Genomic DNA, 21052 nt, shown 5'->3' on the forward strand with positions numbered 1-21052 from the left:
AAATCCTTCTGGGTGTTGTATGGTAAGGACCACCACTATTCACCATTTTGTATGTTTGGTTAGTCTGCCACCATATATTTGGCTTGGAGAGATTTCTCAGTCTTCAGTAATTTTAACATTAACATTACATTTTAACTATATACAGTTTTACATAAGTCTATGTGACTTCTCTGAAGACATCTCGTTCTCCCTCCAGTCTCTCTCACATGTGCTCTCTTACAGTATCAGGATGGGAGGTATTCCTCACGCTGTCTCAAACATTAACCCTTTCAATCCCATATACTGCACAAAGGATATGACTGAAAGGGGGCTTCAGAGACATGAAAATAGTAAACATTATATAAAAGAAACAGGAGAAAAGGGATCAGAGGTAAATTTAGAGCTGGCCTGACAGAGCTCTTCTTCATTCAAACAATGAACAACACATGGAATAGCATCATAAAATAAATAGTTAGATGGACTGATGGGAGACAACTTGTGTTTCTTTCTGGATGGATGAGCTAGGACTTGCTCATCCATATATTGGGATAGTTCAGCATAGTCTCAATGGGTGAAAAGATCTCCTGCTCTGCTGTACTATTCTGTTATTCTATACCTGTATCACTAGCTTCAGCCGAACTATAAAGAGCCTCTGATTCAGCTGTTTCAGCCACAGCTGTTAATGCCAAAGCTGGTACCAACAAACACAATGGAATTTTTGCCTTAGCAGAAATCTCAGGATATTAAAGATGTATTATCGGCTGAGTAAGGCTTTGCATCACCGAGGATAGAAAATGCCAGAAGTTCAGGAAAGGAACATCCTCAGGCAACGTTTTTTCCAGACACTTGCAGGAAAGCCATTGATTGTATGACTTGCCTATTGAAGTCGGCTCCTCTTTTTCTGTAAAGACCCAATGTATTTTTCAGTTTTGGATCAGCATTGATGCCTTCCACTGCTGTTACTGATGCTAAACTGGCTGCTGCTCCACCAGAATTTACCAATAGCACAGCATTTGTGGGTTAAGTAAAGAGTCTGTTTCTTTGGTCATATTGCTCTTTGCTCCAGGGTTAGATAGACAGTCAAGTGACTGGAACTGGAGGAGGATGTGAGAGCCTGAGCACCTTCTTCGTAGCCTTTTCACCCAAGACAGAACATGGATCAAATATTTAGGCTAGTCTCAAGAATGGTTTCAATCTGAACTCAACTTTCCTTCCAACCCAGAGGCAAAAGTAAGCTTCTTGGAGGAAACAGATCTCAACCAAAAAGATTACAAATCAACATGGCAAAAATGTATCTGAGGCAGTGAACACCTCAATGGTTCAATTGAGAATTGTAGCGTAAGGTAACATAGTATAATCACATATGATAACTCTTCTGTCAAAAACTCACCAAGAGTTAAGGAAACCATACTGAGATCCTTTCTGCAAAATAACAGGCTAGCAGTGTGGAATAATTTAACTTTCTTCTGCAAAATGACAGAAACTAATGCCAAGAACAGAGAAAAGAGAATGGATGTGCATGGTTTGAAACAAGGATCTCAAACATAGCGGCGGGGGGGTGGGGAGGACGGTCAGATGAGTGACATGATTCTTGTACGGTGCTTCACGTATAGATACAATAGAATTGCCTTGCATGTAGTTTTCCTGTTTATCCTACTTTGTTTTATTTTTCCTGAAGTTTCCCCAAGTTGTGTCACTTCTCTGAACAGCACAGAATAAACTGGTCTCAGACCTTTGGAGATTTCACTGTACTGGTGGTAGCTGGAAGGGGCTGAATGGCCTTTTCTCATTCTCAGCTTTCCTTATGTACACATGTATGGACGTTGAGTAAGGACATGGGCTGGGCAGAGCTGTGGCTCAAAAACCTGTTAACACTCAATATTCTGTCTCAACCATAAAGGATGGCGACTTGAGCAAGGTCTCTAGATGATTAGAACCCAATGAGGAATCACGTAGAGTCAAGTCATTTTGAGTTTTGCCTCTTTGTGCAGAAATGTCTGACCTCTGCATTCCCACTAGAGCACCAATGAGAGGGGAAGAAGAAATTGCATTCTCCCATTGTGTTGTGCACTGTATCGCACTCTGAAGCACTGTGTTACAATGCCAATAGCATGTATATATTCTACAAAAGAATAAATGATAGCTTACTGTAGAAGAGCTGGAATATAGTTAAGATCATTTTCAAAAAAAAGGGGGGAAATGGAGATTTTTTTTTTATGCAGCGAGTTGCTATGATCTGGAATGATGCCCTGAATGGGTAGTAGACGCAAATTCAATCGTAACTTTTACAAAGGAATTGAATATTTACTTAGAAAGGAAGTATCTGCACGGCTAGGGAGAAATAGTCGGGGGTGGGACTAATTGGATAACTCCTTTAAAACACCAGCACGATGGGGCAAAAGGCCTCCTTCTGCGTTGCATGAAGGGGTTGGCCACCATCATGCACGCAAAGGCAAAAGCATCGGCAAGAGCCCTGCATCGTGTCCTCTGGGCAAGGCCTGTCATATCAACAGCCAGTTAGGCACAACTGGCGGGCCTTCCCCCGGATCAAGGGCCCTGGCGATGGAAGTCCTGCCTGCTGAGAGCTATCGGACAGTCAGAGGCCGTCAGCTCTTTAACAGAGCACCACCACCATGGAGGCAGTAGCTGCTGCTGGTACTTAACTCACTCAAGGCCCTGGAACCAGGCCACAAGTAGATCGCGGTGGGAGGGGTTTCGCAGAGCGAAGGGTTCGCAGGGGAGGGGAGCGTGGAGGGATGGCTGCCGGGACAGGAGGTTGGCTCTCAGCGGGCCCCCCCTTCCCGATGTTGGGCCCCTCGTTCAGGCACTGTGCTTTTAATGAGGGCTCCCCTTCGTCCCGCAGGGATCTGCTTGGCATGTTTCCCATGCGGCGACAGGACCGCCTGCCGCTGGGCTAATTCCGGTGTCGTCGGGATAAGGCCCTTAATTGGACATTAATTGCCCACTAAGGGCCTCAATTGGCGGCAGGGTGGGAAATAAAACAAAGTAATTTAGGTGGAGGCAGGAAGGTGGTGGGGTCCCTGATTATATGTTCTCCCCGCCTCCAAACCCAATGTGGGGGAGAGTGCAAAATTCCCCCCAAAGTGTGTTACAGCCTTGAACACACACACAGTTTTTCATATAGTAGGGAACTAGAATTTGGCCTCACTGTCCTTAAGCAAGGCAGGTAAAACTCAACCAGAATGCAGTTGTTTAGATCAATATCAATTTTTCTCTACTGGAAATCTATATATGGACTTTAGGAGTCATTGAATATGCACTTGGATAATAGGCTTGGAGAATTGGAAATCTAAAAGGATGGCTTTAATGGGCTAAATGGCCTTTTCTCATCCTCAGCTTTCCTCATGTTTTTATGTTCACGTGTGGACATTGAGTAAGGACATGAACGAGTTCAACTGTGATGTTCCCTATGTTTCAAAAACCTGTTAATAATCAGTGTTCAATCTCAACCATGAAGAATGACCACTTAGACAAGGTCCCAAGATGATTCGAACCCATAATCCACTGAGAAATAAGGTAGAAGGTCCATGTGAAACCATACATCCGCCTCACAAGACAGAAGGCATGCAAGAGCTTAATGCACTCCAATAATAAAGCAACAATGTGGGGCGCCTCCCAAGTTTTAGAGTGGGGAGAGTTTACCCCAAAACAGACTAGTCTGAGATGGAATAGGAAAAAAAAGCTCCCACCCCAAATGCCTAGAAAGAGAATATAATTTCAATTAAGTTATCTTATCACATATGTTGGACTGTATTATATTGGATTGAATATCCAGGATGCAGATAGAGATCAAATTAGTTTGTAGTTACTCCATCCATCCTTTGTTTCCCCATAATACTATTAAATAAGTCAATTTTATTTGTGCATCATGCTAGTACCTTGACAATCTGTTCTGAAAAATTTGTATATGCCACATTAGCTCTTTCAAGTTGCTCTTGTGCTTCTCTGTCCCACCAGCACTTTCATCTCAGTCAGCGGTTTTTGTTAAGTGCTCATACTCTGGCTCTCTCCACCTACCCGAGTAAGGACAATGTTCACAGCTGCTTTTAGAGATAACATATGCTCTGCTCACCAATACATGGACTGCAACACTAGCTGCTTAATGTACCAGTTGCTAACAACCTCCACATTGAAGATGGAAGATGCACAGCAAAGACATTTCACAAACACATGATGCTGATTGAAATGGAAATACTGATAAGCTTGAGAAAGAGAGTGGCAGTTTCTTGTGACCAGACCACAGAATATATTGTACGCTTAAATTTCCCATTTCACAGTGTACTAATATATGTGGCAGCAGGATCATGGGTGCCATCCATTTTCACACTGGTCTACTCAATAATTGCAAGCTGGCATCCTCCCTGAAAGTCTAACTTTGTAAGGTCACACTGAAAAAAAAATCATTAATTCCTGAGAAATAACACTGCAGATAAATGTACTGTTTTACATACTAAAACATTAGCTGTTTTCTGCTCCAAATCTGCAAACAGTATATTTAGTTACATTAAAATCCATCTGTCATTCATCAGTCCATCTGTCTATATGGACCAGAGACTTCTGAATCCAGTTAATCGCCTTTAAAATTGTCACCTGGCCACATAATCTGACATTGGAAATAATTGTTATATTTCAAGAAGTACACTTGCAAATCATTAATAAACAGCACGAACAGCAGTAGCTCAGAATACACACTGCAGAACTATACAAGCCACTGTCTATGTTAGGACTTTATTCATTTAATATCACCTTCTGCTTCCCATTGCCAAGACATTATTCATTCCAACTAAATGGCCATCAATTCTATGAATCTTAATGTTTATCATGCATGTAGGACTTCATCCAATGTTTTCTGAAGACCACAGTAAATTGCATCAATTGGATAGGCCTCTCATCAACTAGTTTAGCTACCTCCAAAAGGAATTTTGGCTGTGTCATAATGCATGATCTAATTTCTAAATTCTTAGAGTCTCTGTTTTTTTTAGATGAACACCAAAATCAACCTGTGTATTTAAAGAATCATTGCTGACTTAAAATCATGGTTTTTCTTCCACAGTGCTTTCCAAGTTCTATTTTTAGAAATATTCCAAAATGGAGAGAAAATCAGGGTGGGAGAGAAATTGGATCCTAAATAAACGGGTAATTATGGAGGAAATCGTTCAAATTAAATCTGTTTTGTTTGGAACTCAAATCATAAGAAGGTAAGAGACTTTAAAAAGGCACAGTTAAGATAAACGACAACCCACAAGAGTCTGCAGATACCACTTCAAAGGACCGCAAAAGTCTTTAACAAATCTATTCACTTTCATTAAATAAAACCTTTAAAGGGAAAGAACAGAAATGGAATCAGATTGAGATCAGGCTTGGATAGTTCAGGGAACAACCATTGTAAATGTGGTTGATTCCTGCATTAAAGTCTGTTTGGTTTGGAGTCAAATAGTGAAATGATATAATGGGTCATCTATCATCACATTTCGGTTTGTTGCAGCTGAAAGTTGTTATTTGAAAGTATTCTCAACACACATTTACATTTTACGGAAACTCTTAGGTCACTTCAAGATAAGTCTCAGTTCAATTTGATGCTGAATACCAGGTCTGGAAGTAACAGGCATCATCACATACAGCATGCAATGTGAGTAATGATGTCCCAAAGGTGATCATACGCATTTCTGGTTTTCAGTGCAAAGAACATGGAGGATTCAGCTTTAATAATAAAAACAAGAAATGCTGGCAATACCCAGCCGGTCTGGCAGCATCTGTGGAGAGAGAAGTAGAGTTAACATTTCAGGTCGGTGACCCTTCATCAGAACTGGCAGAGGCTAGGAATATAATAGGTTTTAAGCAAGTAAAGCAGGGGTGGGGCAAGAGATAACAAAAGAGGTGTTGATAGGACAGAGGGTCACAGAGAATAACTGACCAAAAGGTCATGGAGCAAAGGCAAACGGTATGTTAATGGTGTGGTGAAAGACAAAGCGTTAGTGCAGAGAGGGCGTTAATTGACAGAAAACTGAACAGCCTGGCTCTAAGCACAAACATGAAAAAAAACAGCGGGTAGGCATAGTAGAAACAAACTAAACAAACTGAAATAAAATAAACACATAAAAACAAAAAACAAAAACTAAAAATAAAAATAAAAAGGGGGGCCCGTCATGCTCTGAAATTATTGTACTCAATGTTCAGTCCAGCAGGCTGTAGTGTGCCTAATCGGTAAATGAGGTGCTGTTCCTTGAGCTTGCGTTGATGTTCACTGGAACACTGCAGCAATCCCAGGACAGATACCTGGGCATGAGAGCAGGGGGGAGTGTTGAAATGGCCAGCAACTGGAAGTTCGGGGTCATGCTTTCGGACTGAGCGGAAGTGTTCCGCAAAGCGGTCACCCAGTCTGCATTAAGTCTCCCCAATGTAGAGGAGACCACATTGTGAGCAGCGAATACAGTATATTACATTGAACGAAGTACAAGTAAATTGCTGCTTCACCTGAAAGGAGTGTTTGAGGCCTTGGATAATGAGGAGAGAGGAGGTAAAAGGGCAGGTATTACACCTCCTGCGATTGCATGGAAGATGCCATGGGAAAGGGACAAAGTGGTGGGGGTAATGGAGGAGTGGACCAGGTTGTCGCGGAGGGAACGATCCCTTCGGAATGCTGACAGGGGAAGGGAGGGGAAGATGTGTTTGGTGGTGGCATCACGCTGGAGGTGGCGGAAATGGCCCAGGATGATCCTTTGGATGTGAAGGCTGGTGGGGTGGAAATTGAGGACAAGGGGAACCCTGTCGCAGTTCTGGGAGGGAGGGGAAGGGGTGAGGGTAGAGGTCCGGGAAATGGGCCGGACACGGTCAAGGGCCCTGTCAACCACAGTCGGGGGGGGGGGTGGAATCTTCGGTTGAGGAAAAAGGAAGACATATCAGAAGTGGTGTCATGGAAGGTCATTTACCGATTAGGCATGCTACAGCCTACCAGATTGAACATTGAGTTCAATAATTTCAGAGCATGATGGGCCCCCTTTTTATTTTTAATTGTAGTTATTTTTATTTTTATTTTTTTTTGTGTGTTTATTTTATTTCAGTTTGTTTAGTTTGTTTCTACTGTGCCTACGCATTGTTTTTTTCATGTTTGTGCTTGGAGCCAGGCTGTTCAGTTTTCTGTCAATTAACAACCTCTCTGCACTAACACTTTGTCTTTCAGCACATCATTAACATACCGTTTGCCTTTGCTCCATGACCTTCTGGTCAGTTATTCTCTGTGACCCTCTGTCCTATCAACACCTCTTTTGTTATCTCTTGCCCCGCCCCTGCTTTACTTGCTTAAAACCTATTACATTTCTGGCTCTGCCAGTTCTGATGAAGGGTCACTGACCTGAAACGTTAACTCTGCTTCTCTCGCCACACAGATGCTGTCAGACCGGCTGAGTATTTCAATCAAACCCTCCACTGAAATAGGAATGAGAAAAACTTCAGCCAAACGTCCTCAGCTTTTGTGCGTTGGTGTTGTTCCATGCGACTCTAAGTAACTTCGTTGTTTGGGTTTCCTCAGCAGCTGGTGGCTGCTTGCTAAAAAAAAAAACAGTTCTTGCCTGGTCTAGGTAGACCACACTAGATCCCCAGGTAAATCCACCAGCCACACACACAGAAGCTGTGAAAAGGAGCACTGCAACACTTTCAGAAACAGCTGGAACAGTCACTTTGAAGCTGGCACTTCTGATACCATTAAACATATTATTGACAAAGATAAGATGGGTAGCAGTAGACAATGCATCCTCTTCCTTCTCCTCCCAGAGAAATAGGTTTAGTGAATCTCTCATTCACCCTGACATGGATCTTAGGGCTGTAGTGCAGATTCGGAATAAAATCCAAAATTTGGCCTAGTACTTGGACAGCTTCCATTTATTTCATGAGGGCCTCAGGATGCACTAGGTTAGCAATCTTTGGAAAATCAATGGAACAGTATGTCCTGTTTCCCTGAGCCATGCAATGCTCTTGAATCACTTATAAAGCCACATCATAAGCTAGCCACTTCTCAAGAGAGTGAAATACAGTCTATTTCTTTCACCTCATTTCACAGCCCTTCAAATCAACCAATATGTGCACTATAGCAGTAAGATTTCTTGTTAGCTTTTAAACCTACGATGATTCCCCTTCTCGAAAACATAAACTATACTCTGGATTACTGGGAGTACGAAACCTCAAACAGACGCGTGTTCGCCTTTCGAGGCAGTTTCAAGATAAGCTGATGCTTCTTGGAATGCTTCTCCAGGATCACTGCAGTTTTCTTTTCCCTCAGCACCACCTGGAACAGCTTTTCTGAGTTTGGTATGAATATGTGTTACACCAGCTCCCCTACCACTAGCTAGGCAGCACAGTGCAGAGTCCACTTCCTCTCATCCAGTGGATTCAGTGGGAGTTTGATCTGTGCAGTACACTTCATCTGCTTTTCCAGCCTCCATGCAGTCAGCTCCTTCCTATGGCCTGCTGGGTCAGGGACCAACTCGATGAAATGCCTCTCCAAATCTTGAGGATGTCTTGCCAATCATCAGCATTAGGCCAGGGGACAGCTTTTGGCCATAACTGATGACAGTGATGAGTGACTTCAGGCAATAATTTAAGATAATTTTTATATCATTCTATACCCTTGTGGATGGTCACAACCCAATGACCCTGATTTAACTCCCTAATGGCCCTCCCGGCCTCTCAACACTGCATCATAATCTAGCTTTCTATTGCATGCTATTTTCTTCTAATATCCTGTTGAGTTATCTGCAACTGGCTTATGTGACTGCCAGACCTGTATTCTTTATTTTTCTTGAACCTTCCAATATACTTCTCATATCTTTAATTGCCAATTTTGATCTCTTGCATCATTTTTTTCTGTTAGAAATATAATTTCTTCAAAATTGCCAATTTTTTCTTTCAGTCTTTTATTTTCTAGCTCTGCTTCCCATGTAATCCTGCCCAGAGTTATTACATAACCCTGCTGTGTAATATAGTGAGAATTGTTCACCAGATGAACAATAGTTGGCCATTTACCTTGGAGTTACCTGGTTAAATAATGGGATGAGCAAACTAGACTTGCTTTCTGCACTTGAGCCTGGTTCCAACCAAACTTAAATACATCAGATCCAGAAGCAAACCATGGAATTCGCCATTTCCTCAGCACAAGAGATGGGAGCAGGGGCACAAATTTAAAGATTTAGTGTTTTTGGAGGAGGGATGAGAGGAAGAATTTTTTTTACGAACAAAAGGCATTTGGCAAAGTACCACATAATAGACTTATTAGCAGAATTAAAGCAGATAGGATTAAAGGGACAGTGGTAGCAAGGATATAAAACTGGCTAAAGGACAGGACGCAGAGAGTAGTAGTGAATGGTTGTTTATTGGACTGGAGGGGAGGATACAGTGGTGTCTCCCAGGGGTGAGTATTAGGAGCACTTCTCATTTTGATATAAATAGTGACCTAGACTTAAGCCAGAAATGTAGGAAACAATGAGCTGAATAGTAACAGAATTCAGGAGGGTATAAACAGACTGATTAAATGGGCAAACACATGGTAGATGAAATTTAATGCACAGAAGTGTGAAGTGATACATTTTGGTAGAAAGAATGAGGAAATTATGAATTAATAAAGTATGAATTAAATGGCACAAATTTAAAGGAGGTGCAGGAACAGAGGAACCTGGGAGTGAATGTACACAAATCTTTGAAGGTAGCAGAACAAGTTGGGAAGGCTGTTATAAAAGCTGATAGAATCTTTGGCTTGATTTGTAGAGGAATAGTGTACAAAACCAGCATTATGACAAAACTTTGTAAAGCACTGGTTAGTCCTCAGCTGGAATATTGTGTTCAGTTCTGGTTACCACACATTGGGAAGGATGTTTCGACCTTGGAGAGGGTGCAGAAGAAACTTATTAGAATGGTAACAGGGATGAGGGACTTCTGTGGAGAGACTGGAGAAGCTGGAGTTGTTAAGAGGAGTTTTAATAGGGATGTTCAAAATCATGAACAGTTTTGATAGATATAGGAGAAACTGTATATAGTGGCTGAAGCATAATTAACCAGAGGACAGAGATTAAAGGTGACAGGGAAAAGAACCAGAGGTGACATGAGGAAACATTTTTTGCACAGTGAGTTGTTGTGTTCTGGAATGCAGTGCCTGAAAAGATGGTGGAAGCAGATTCAATTGTAACATTCAAAACAAAATTGGATAACTATTTGAAGGGAGAAAATTGACAGGGCTATGAGGAAAGAGCTGGGGAGTGGAATTAATTGGATAACTCTAACCAAGTGCCAGAACAGGCACAATGGGCCAAATGGTCTCATTCTGTGCTATGATTCTTGGACGATGAGCTCATATGATGTTGACACTGTTACACCAAAGGAAGAGGAGTAGGCCATTCAGCTCCTCAAACCTTTTCCACCAATCAATGAGATCATGGTTGATCTGTATCTTAACTCCATTCACCCACCTTAGTTCCACATTTTTTGAAGAGGAGAAATAAATATTCTAACCAACCAAGCAACAATCAGTGAAGGAATTTCTGATGTACCCTAAATGAGGTTGTAATTATTCTTGTCATTTAAACAATTTCTTAGTTAACTTATGGCATGGCCTAAAATGCATGCAATGGTGAAAAAAGACAGTCCGAATTGTCTGAATCTCTGAATGCCAAGTGTGTTTTGAAAAGCTAGGTTGTGACTCTAACACACAGTCTGTGATCTCAGCCACATACCACATATCAGACGTCACAAGGGCTGTGACGCTCAGGCACTAGAGTACGAAGTGGAACTGAAGGGTTCACATACACAGATATTGCACTTTCAATGGTCAGGACTGGTCTGGGTGTACCGCTGCAGAATTTAATACATGGTCAGGCACCATCATTGACTCTGGCCTCACTCCCAGCCCTGGCCTCTATACAGTGTTCTGTTTCTCCCTTCTTCATTCACATGTAGAAGTACCCCCAGCACAAAAGATGGGAGGAGGGGCATAAATTTAGAGATTTAGTTTTTTGGAGGAGGGGTGCAAGGAAGAATATTTTTTTACAAACCTTGAGTGATTACGAGTCTTTTCCTGGTTCAGTGATAAGCACACATGACCCCATTCAGCTGTACATCCCACCTGTCACAGTTGCACTTCCAGTACAAGTTAAAAGGACAAAAGCAGACTGCTCTAACACCATCTGCTTTCTCCCCATAGTGGGAGAGAGAGACCTTCATCCCACTGAAATGGGGAGGGGATTGTTTCTAACTTTGGTACCAGCTGAACGGATCAGAATGGCCTTTTTCGATCATGTACTCATATGATGTCATCACGCAATGATATTACTTAGTGCACTATCGACTTTCTGCTTGGCTCCACTGTACTATTTAAGGAGTCCTACAGAATTGGAAGAATTGCATTAGGGTACATACCTGTGTAGCTCATGTAGTTGTCAAACGGTGTGCCATAGAATTGCATTTGTCCGCATGTATCATTTACTGGATCAGGATCCCGACAGAGTTTGCTTTTTGGAGTTGGCGCAGTGTCGGCACACAAGTCCCCAGTTTCCATCGAAGGGACAGTCTCCCTGCATGGGTCATCACATGACTCCTTCTCACTCACTCCTTTAAAGACATGGTACAAGCCCAAAATATGGCCAAGCTCATGGATCATGGTGTTGGTGTGGCCAGGCCTTCCATAGTAAGATGGACTCAGCACTACCCCACCTGAAAATAAATACAAACACATCAGACATGTCTGGAAACCTCAATGGTTAAACTCTCACCCAACATGGGTACATATTCTAACTTGAGAATCCTGATTTCTGAAAATTAAATGGACAGGAGATTGGGCGGTAAAACTGGAGTACTGTCCTCTCATGGATCAAAGGGCAACCCAGACTGGTGGGAAGAAAGCCCCCCTTTGCCGTTGAGTGTCTACCATTAGCTCTGTGCACCGTGTGATGTAGTATTGAGTCATATGGAGAAGCAAGATCCCAGACTTATCCTTGGCATGTGCTTATTTCAAAGATTCAGCCAGGATGGTGGCGGGTCGGAGCACTAAAACTGTGTGTCATGCAAGGGAGAGAGGGAAAAATAATTAGCCAGCACTCTAAACCTGAAAGAATCTATGTCCAGCCTTCTGATGAGGACAGGCATCAAAGTAACGCCTGCCCATAGTTAGAAGCCCACTGGCACTGACTGACAAACCCTACACGTTAAGAATGATCACTGGGATCAGTTACCTGAGGGATGCCGATGCCCAGAATTGTATGATAAAACACTGCTTTCAGGAGAGAATAGCAAATAAGGTGAAATGTGTGTGTCTTCAATAATCAAAATACTGAGGTTTCACACTGTACAAGACAAACATAGCAAGGAGTGACAAAACTCAAACCCTGAGTAGAAGCTTAGTCATTTAATTCAAGACCTTGCCTCCTGGTAAAAGACAACACAAAACCAGACTAGAATATGCCCATCAAATGGAAATAAAATTTCAACAGCCACGGGCATATTGGGAGCATTCTGAGGTAGGGAGATACAGCAGGCCGGCCTAAACCAAACATGTGAGCAACAATGGTCCTTCACAACATCTTCAAAGTAGCAACTTGATGGCTACTAATTGAAGTTCAAGTACCATTGGATGATTCACAGTCAGTCTTGTCGCCAAGATCAACTATTGGTTGGGGAAGTTCAGTACATCAGAAAGCAGAAAGAACTGGAACTGGCTAAAAGAATTTCCCTTCCTTTTGATATAAAGGCAATGTTACAGTACATGCAGTATTTCTGCGTTCTTGATTTTCACATCTCCATCACTACTAACCTTCCCCATTTGGTCAGGGGTTAAGTGTGCTCCAAGTAGAATTTTGAACTATATTAACCTCCTACTGGAATCGTAGGAGCCCATTTAAATACTCAGCCATACAGTTTATGGATTGTAGTTTGGCAGAGGGATTCCCAGGTCCAAATTCCACCATTGTTGTCACAGAGACAACCAGAAGTGTCAGCCTTGGCTCAGTGGTGGCACTCTTGCCTCAGGTTCAAGCTCCACTCCAAAGACTTTGGTGCATAATCTAGGTTGGCATATCATTGCACTACTGAGGGAATGCTGTACTGTTGGAGTTGCTGTCTTTTGGTTCGGACATTAACCAAGGTCCCACAGCTGGATGAAAAAGATCCCATAGCACTATTCAAAGATGAGGAAACATTTTCTAATGTCCTGGTCAATATTTATCCCTCAATCAAAGCTTAAAACAGATCATTTATCTCATTGTTGTTTCTGGGACCATCCTTTGCGCATATTGGCTATTGAGTTTCCCTACATTACAACATTGACACTTAAAAATATTTAATTGGCTGTAAAGCATTTTTGGACATCCTGCAGTCCTGAAAGGCACTATAAACATGTAAGTTATTTATTTAATGATTCATATATTGTACATGTGATACAAAGTTGTGAAGGAACCTCTTAATGAAAGAACTTACAGTCAGACCCCCTCTGGGACCTGGAATCCCTAATTAATCAACTCAGAAACAAGCCTTGCAACTACAAGTACTTGAGTTGTAGTATATTACTCTCCTCAGTTATGAGGACATGTCTTAAAAGTTAGGAAAAGCCTCATAAGAAATAGGAGCAGGTGTAGGAGTCAAGCCTGTTGCACCATTCAACAAGATCATGGCTGATTTACTATCTTAACTCCACCTTCCCGTACCATCCCCATATCGCGTAATTCCCTTAGTACCCAAAAATCTAACAACCTCAGTCTTGAATGTACTCAATGACTGAGCATCCACAGCTCTCTGGGGTAGAGAACGCCAAAGATTTGCAATCCTTTGAGTGAAGAAATTTCTCCTCACTTCAGGCCTAAATGGCTGATACCTTATTCTGAGACTTTGACCCCGTGTTCTAGATTCCCCAGCCAGGGGAAACATTTTCTCAGTTGGTAGAGGTCGCGGGTTTGGAAGGTGCTGTCTAAGGAGCCTTGGTGCATTGCTGCAGTGCATCTTGCAGATGGTACACACTGCTGCCACTACCCTGTCAAACGACTTAAGAATTTTTATGTTTCAATTCTCATTCTTCTAGGCTCCTGGGAACATATGCCTAGTCTGCTCAATCTCTTCTCCCCTCATCCCAGGAGCTGCTGTGGTGAACCATCGTTGCAATCCCTCCAGGATAAGTATTGTCTTCATTAGGTAAGGAGACCAAAACGGCACTCAGTACTCCAGGTGTGGCCTCACCAATGCACGGTATAACTGTAGCATGACTTCCTTACACTTATACTCCAATCCCTTTCGAACAAAATCTATCATCACGTGCCTTATCCTCCTACCCACCTTCACCGCAGCATATCTTCTTTTCACATGTTAAAGTACCGCATATTTCTACCCACTGCCACCCACCTTTGCTGTTTCTTATTAACAGCAAACATCCCACCCCCTCATTCACCTTTATAGCTCTCTCCTTCCCTCTTAACTCTCATGGAGTTACTTCTACCTCCATACCCTCACCAGGCTAAGCGATCCCATAACCAACAGATCAGATCTAAGCTCTTCAGTCCTGCCACATCCAGCCGTGAATGGTGGTGGACAATTAAACAACTAACTGGAGGAGGTGGCTCCACAAATATCCCCATCCTCAGTGATGGGGGAGCCCAGCACACCAGAATGAAAGATAAGGCTGAAGCATTTGCAACAATCTTCAGCCAGAAGTGCTGAGTTGATGGTCCATCTCGGCCTCCTCCTGAAGTCCCCAGCATCACAGATGCCAGACTTCAGCCAATTTGAATCACTCCGCTTGATATCAAGAAATGACTGAAGGCACTGGATACTGCAAAAGCTATGGGTCCTGACAATATTCCGGTGATAGTACTGAAGAGCTGTGCTCCAGAACTTGCTGCGCCCCTAGCCAAGCTGTTCCAATGCAGCTACAACACTGGCATCTACCCTGCAATGTGGAAAATTGTCCAGGTATGTCCTGTACACGAAAAACAGGACAAGTCCAACCTGGCCAATTACTGCTCCATCAGCCTACTCTCAACCATCAGTAAAGTGATGGAAGGTGTCATCAACAGTGCCATCAAGCGGCACTTGCTTAGCAATAACCTGCTCAGTGACGCTCAGTTTGGGTCCTGCCAGGGCCACTCAGCTCCTGACCTCATTACAGTCTTGGTTCAAACATGGACAAAAGAGCTGAACTCAAGAGGTGAGGTGAGAGTGACTGCCCTTGACACCAAGGCAGCATTTGACCGAGTATGGCATCAAGGAGCCCTAGCACAACTGAGGTCAATGGGAATCAGGGGGAAAACCCTCCGCTGGCTGGAGTCATACCTAGCGCAAAGGAAGATGGTTGTGGTCATTGGAGGTCAATCATCTGAGCTCCAGGACATCACTGCAGGAGGTCATCAGGGTAGTGTCCTAGGCCCAACCATCTTCAGCTGCTTCATCAATGGCCTTCCTTCAATCATAAGGTCAGAAGTGGGGATGTTCGCTGATGATTGCACAATGTTCAGCACCATTCGTGACTCCTCAGATACTGAAGCAGTCCATGTAGAAATGCAGCAAGACCTGGACAATATCCAGGCTTGGGCTGATAAGTGGCAAGTAACATTCGTACCACACAAGTGCCAGGCAATAACCATCTCCCCTTGACATTCAATGGCATTACCATCGCTGAATCCCCCACTATCAACATCCTAGGGGTTAACATTGACCAGAAACTGAACTGGAATAGCCATATAAATACCGTGGCTACAAGAGCAAGTCAGAGGCTAGGAATCCTGAGGCGAGTAACTCACCTCCTGACTCCCCACCGCCTGTCCACCATCTCCAAGGCACAAGTCAGGAGTGTGATGGAATACTCTCCACTTGACTGGATGAGCACAGCTCCAACAACACTCAAGAAGCTAGTTAGAAATGTAAGTTGCACTTAATGGTTTTACAGGGATTACAGTAACAAAGTAACAAGTCATTCTTGAAGTATGCCACTTTAAATCTACCTCACATGGACTGCAGCGGTTCAAGAAGGCAGCTCACCACCATCTTCTCAAGAGCAATTAGGGATGGGCAATAAATGCTGGCCTGGCCAGCGATGCCCACATCCCATGAATGAATTAAAAAAAAGACTCCACCTTCACTCATCTGCTGCCGAACCCTCATTCATGCCTTTTAGTTCTCGACTTTTTTTTATTCATTCATGGGATGTGGGCGTCACTGGCTAGGCCAGCATTTATTGGCCATCCCTAATTGCCTTTGAGAAGGTGGTGGTGAGCTGCCTTCTTGAACCGCTGCAGTCCATGTGGGGAAGGTACACCCACAGTGCTGTTAGGAAAAGAGTTCCAGAATTTTGACCCAGCAACAGTGAAGGAAAGGTGCTAAAGTTCCAAGTCAGGATGGTGTGTGACTTGGAGGGGAATTGCAGGTGCTGGTGTTCCCATGTATTTGCTGCTCTTGTCCTTCTAGTTGGTAGAGGTTGCGGGTTTGGAAGTTGCTGTCGAAGGAGCCTTGGTGCATTGCTGCAGTGCATCTTGTAGATGGTACACACTGCTGCCACTGTGCGTCGGTGGTGGAGGGAGTGAATGTTTGTAGATGGGGTGCCAATCAAGCACGCTGCTTTGTCCTGGATTGTGTCGAGCTTCTTGAGTGTTGTTGGAGTTGCACCCATCTGGGCAAGTGGAGAGTATTCCATCGCACTCCTGACTTGTGCCTTGTAGATGGTGGACAGGCTTTGGGGAGTCAGGAGGTGAGTTACTCGCCTCAGGATTCCTAGCCTCTGACCTGCTCCTGTAGCCACGGTATTTATATGGCTACTCCAGTTCAGTTTCTGGTCAATGGTAGCCCCTAGGATGTTGATAGTGGGGGATTCAGCGATGGTAATGCCGTTGAATGTCAAGGGGAGATGGTTAGATTCTCTCTTGTTGGAGATGGTCATTGCCTAGCACTTGTGTGACTCGAATGTTACTTGCCACTATCAGCCCAAGCCTGGATATTGTCCAGGTCTTGCTGCATTTTTACACGGACTGCTTCAGTATCTGAGGAGTTACGAATGGTGCTGAACATTGTGCAATCATCAGCGAACGTCCCCACTTCTGACCTTATGATTGAAGGAAGGTCATTGATGAAGCATCTGGAGATGGTTGGGCCTAGGACACTACCCTGAGGAACTCCTGCAGTGATGTCCTGGAGCTCAGATGATTGACCTCCAACGACCACAACCATCTTCCTTTCCGCTAGATATGACTCCAGCCAGTGGAGGGTTTTCCCCCTGATTCCCATTCACCTCAGTTTTGCTAGGGCTCCTTGATGCCATACTCGGCCAAATGCTGCCTTGATGTCATGGGCAGTCACTCTCACCTCACCTCTTGAATTCAGCTCTTTTGTCCATGTTTGAACCAAGGCTGTCATGAGGTCAGGAGCTGAGTGGCCCTGGCGGAACCCAAACTGAGCGTCACTGAGCAGGTTATTGCGAAGCAAGTGCCGCTTGATGGCACTGTTGATGACACCTTCCATCACTTTACTGATGATTGAGAGTAGACTGTTGGGATACTAATTGGCCAGTTGGACTTGTCCTGCTTTTTGTGTACAGGACATACCTGGGCAATTTTCCACATTGCAGGGTAAATGCCAGTGTTGTAGCTGCATTGGAACATCTTGGCTAGGGGCGCGGCAAGTTCTGGAGCACAGGTCTTCAGTACTATTGCCGGAATATTGTCAGGGCCCATAGCTTTTGCAGTATCCAGTGCCTTCAGTCATTTCTTGATATCACCCGGAGTGAATCGAATTGGCTGAAGTCTGGCATCTGTGATGCTGGGGACTTCAGGGGGAAGCCGAGATGGATCATCAACTCGGCACTTCTGGCTGAAGATTGTTGCAAATGCTTCAGCCTTATCTTTCGCACTGATGTGCTGGGCTCCCCCATCATTGAGGATGGGGATATTTGCGCAGCCACCTCCTCCAGTTAGTTGTTTAATTATCCACAACATTCATGGCTGGATGTGGCAGGACTGCAGAGCTTAGATCTGATCTGTTGGCTATGGGATCGCTTAGCTCTGTCTATCGCATGCTGCTTACGCAGTTTGGCGTGCAAGTAGTCCAGTGTTGTAGCTTCACCAGGTTGACACCTCATTTTGAGGTATGCCTGGTGCTGCTCCTGGCATGCCCTCCTGCACTCTTCATTGTACCAGGGTTGGTCTCCTGGCTTGATGGTAATGGTAGAGTGGGGGATATGCCGGGCCATGAGGTTCCAGATTGTGGTTGAGTACAATTCTGCTGCTGCTGATGGCCCACAGCGCCTCATGGATGCCCAGTTTTGCATTGCTAGATCTGTTTGAATTCTATCCCATTTAGCACGGTGATAGTGACACACAACACGATGGACGGTATCCTCAATGTAAAGGCGGGACTTCGTCTCCACAAGGACTGTGCGGTGGTCATTCCTACCAATACTGAACATTCCAATGCTCTCCTGGCCAGCTCCACATCTTCCTCCCTCCAAAAACTTAAATTCATTCAAAACTCTGCTGCTCACATCCTAACTCACACCAAGTCCCATTCACCCATCACCTCACTGACCTACATTGGCTCCCATTCCAGCAATGTCTCAATTTTAAATTTCTTATCCTTGTCTTCAAATCCCTTCATGGCCTGCCCCCTCCCTATCTCTGTAATCTCCTCCAGTGCTACAACTGTTCAAGGTGTCATGCAGGCCCCCACCTGCCAAGAATAAGGCACATTAATTTCATCACATGGACATTACATTTCAAATTGTTGCTGGGAAGAAGAGAAGGCCTGTGACAAGATATTGCCAGGCCCCTGACTGGAAAGACATTTGCATATTAACAGACAGAGCTTGAAAGGACAAGACAATCCACAAAGCCAGAAGTGGTTATGCCAGTCGGTCACATGACTACCCTACTGGCCAACTTGGGGAGTTTAAAATTTTAGAGACAGTGTTTGAACAGGCAGGAAAGCTGTTTGCTCCTGGATTGAAAAGACCTCTCTTGGCTGGCTCCCCACAGCCTCTCCTGTCTGCTCCCATTTCTTTCGCACAAGCCTCTGAATCCACTGAAGACACATGAACCCGAGGAGAGAAAAGTCTCCTACAGCGAACAAGGTTGAAAAAGAATACTGGGCCCCAACAAAAAGCAAGATCTACCTACAGTCAAGGACTGTACAGTGAGCTCAAAGAACCGGAACAAAAACTCTTCAGATATTGCTTCAAACTTCTCCACTTTATTTTCTTCTGCTCTTTTATGTCTCTATCTGCACGTGTGTATCGTTTGTGTATGCTAGTGTGGGCGCTTCGTGTATCCATTGGCATTAACCGAATTAGAGTTTGAGTTTAAGTTTAAATTGAATAACATTTCATTTTTCTTCTTTAAACCTGAGAAAACCCGTTGTGTTGGTTTCTTTGCCTTATAATTGGAAAGCAGTGAACAAGGATTCACCAAGGGGGAGCTAAAAACACTGTGTTTAAAATTAAACCCTGTTACAGTAAGACCAGGTGAAGGCTGAAAGGGAACCCTAGACCCCTTTCTCACCTGGTTGCATCACAGATCTCTGCGACACTCCAATTCTGGCCTCTTGCACATCCCTGGTTTTAATCGCTCTCCTATTAGAAGCCGGGCCTTCAGCTGCCAAGGCCCTTAGCTCTGGAATTCTCTTCTTAAAGCTCTCTGCCTCTCCACCTCATTTTCCTCCTTTAGAAACTACTTCTTTGATGAAGCTGTTGCTCATCTGTCCTAATATCTCATGTGGTTGGTGTCAAATTTTGTTTGATAATGTTCCTGTGAATCGTGTGAAGACCATGTTAAAGGCGCTATATAAATGAAAGTTGTTTTTATTGTTATTAAACCACCATCCCCTTCCTCTCACTGTCATTCCCTTCATGGAAACACAAGTATCTAAACCTGACACCAACGCACAATGTCACCTGTTACCAAAGAAACTTGCCTGCAATTTCACATCAGAACAGTTTTGCTTTTAGACGTTAAAGTAATAAAACTAGCCACCAAGCTAATTAAGAGAGACTGACAGATGAAGAGAGACCTGGTTCTCCCTGTGTCTGCGTGGGTTTCCTCCGGGTGCTCCGGTTTCCTCCCACATGCTAAAGACTTGCGGGTTGATAGGTAAATTGGCCATTGTAAATTGTCCCTAGTATAGGTAGTTGGTAGGGGAAAATAGGGACAGGTGGGGATATGGTAGGAATGTGGAATTAGTGTAGGATTAGTATATAAATGGGTGGTTGATGGTCGGCACAGACCCGGTGGGCCGAAGGGCCTGTTTCATTGCTGTATAACTAAACTAAACTAAACTAAACTGGTTGAGCAGACGACTCTGCTGGCCTATTGTATAAACTGTCTGTACTCAATAAAAGAAAATTTACATCACTGTAGAAATTCTGGAATGGTCCTCTCCATTAGACAAGGGTAAGATCATTATTCACAAGTCCTTAAAACAAAACATTGAAAAGGTTCACCTTGCTTTTATGTGTGAAACAGAAAAGAGTGAGTAGCTGAACTTGTAGGAACACAGAGAAAGTGTCCGTAATGAGGACAGAGTTCTTGGACGGACTGGCAATGATTTATTGCCCACGTGACTGCTAATAACAAACTTTACTAAGAATGGGTATTTCAAAATTGTCTCACCAAATTAAACAAAGTCTTTCAATTCCTTCCCCTACTCAATTTCTTTTTGTTACATTTACATTCCACTTAACATGAAGGCACAAGCCTCATCCAAACCAGATGTTTTCTCAGTTTTGTTAATGGGAGTCAAAGGTGCTCTTTGCAGCTGTCACCATTTCCTGTTTAGAGATTCCAGAGGGTTGATTGACTGCTTCTATTCATGGAGCAATGCTGCTGATGGGCTAGACTACAGGACCAGGACATCTCAAGGCTGAGAAGACCACAAGAATATCAGGTAGATAAAATAATGGTTGGGGTTAAAAGCTCTTGGTTCTAATTGGATGCAAAGGGATGAACTGTTCTGAGGTGCCAGGAAATAAGGTGCAAAGTTTGCTTTCAATGTGATGAAAAGAGAGTGTGTGTCATGCAGCATATTTGGAATTGAGAAGAAACAAGAAAGAAGA

The 21052-nt window shown here is 43.7% G+C and overlaps 1 protein-coding gene across 1 annotated transcript in view; it reads right to left on the reverse strand.

The window, feature by feature from the left end:
- pappa2 (pappalysin 2) overlaps positions 1–21052 on the reverse strand; it is a 573700-nt gene that overhangs the window by 348748 nt on the left and 203900 nt on the right. The window contains exon 4 of the mRNA XM_068036526.1: positions 11401–11694. Coding sequence (XP_067892627.1) covers positions 11401–11694 — 294 coding nt within the window. The remainder of the gene's footprint in view (positions 1–11400; positions 11695–21052) is intronic.

The sequence above is a fragment of the Heterodontus francisci genome, chromosome 8 (assembly GCF_036365525.1).
Source record: "Heterodontus francisci isolate sHetFra1 chromosome 8, sHetFra1.hap1, whole genome shotgun sequence".
Taxonomy (NCBI): domain Eukaryota; kingdom Metazoa; phylum Chordata; class Chondrichthyes; order Heterodontiformes; family Heterodontidae; genus Heterodontus; species Heterodontus francisci.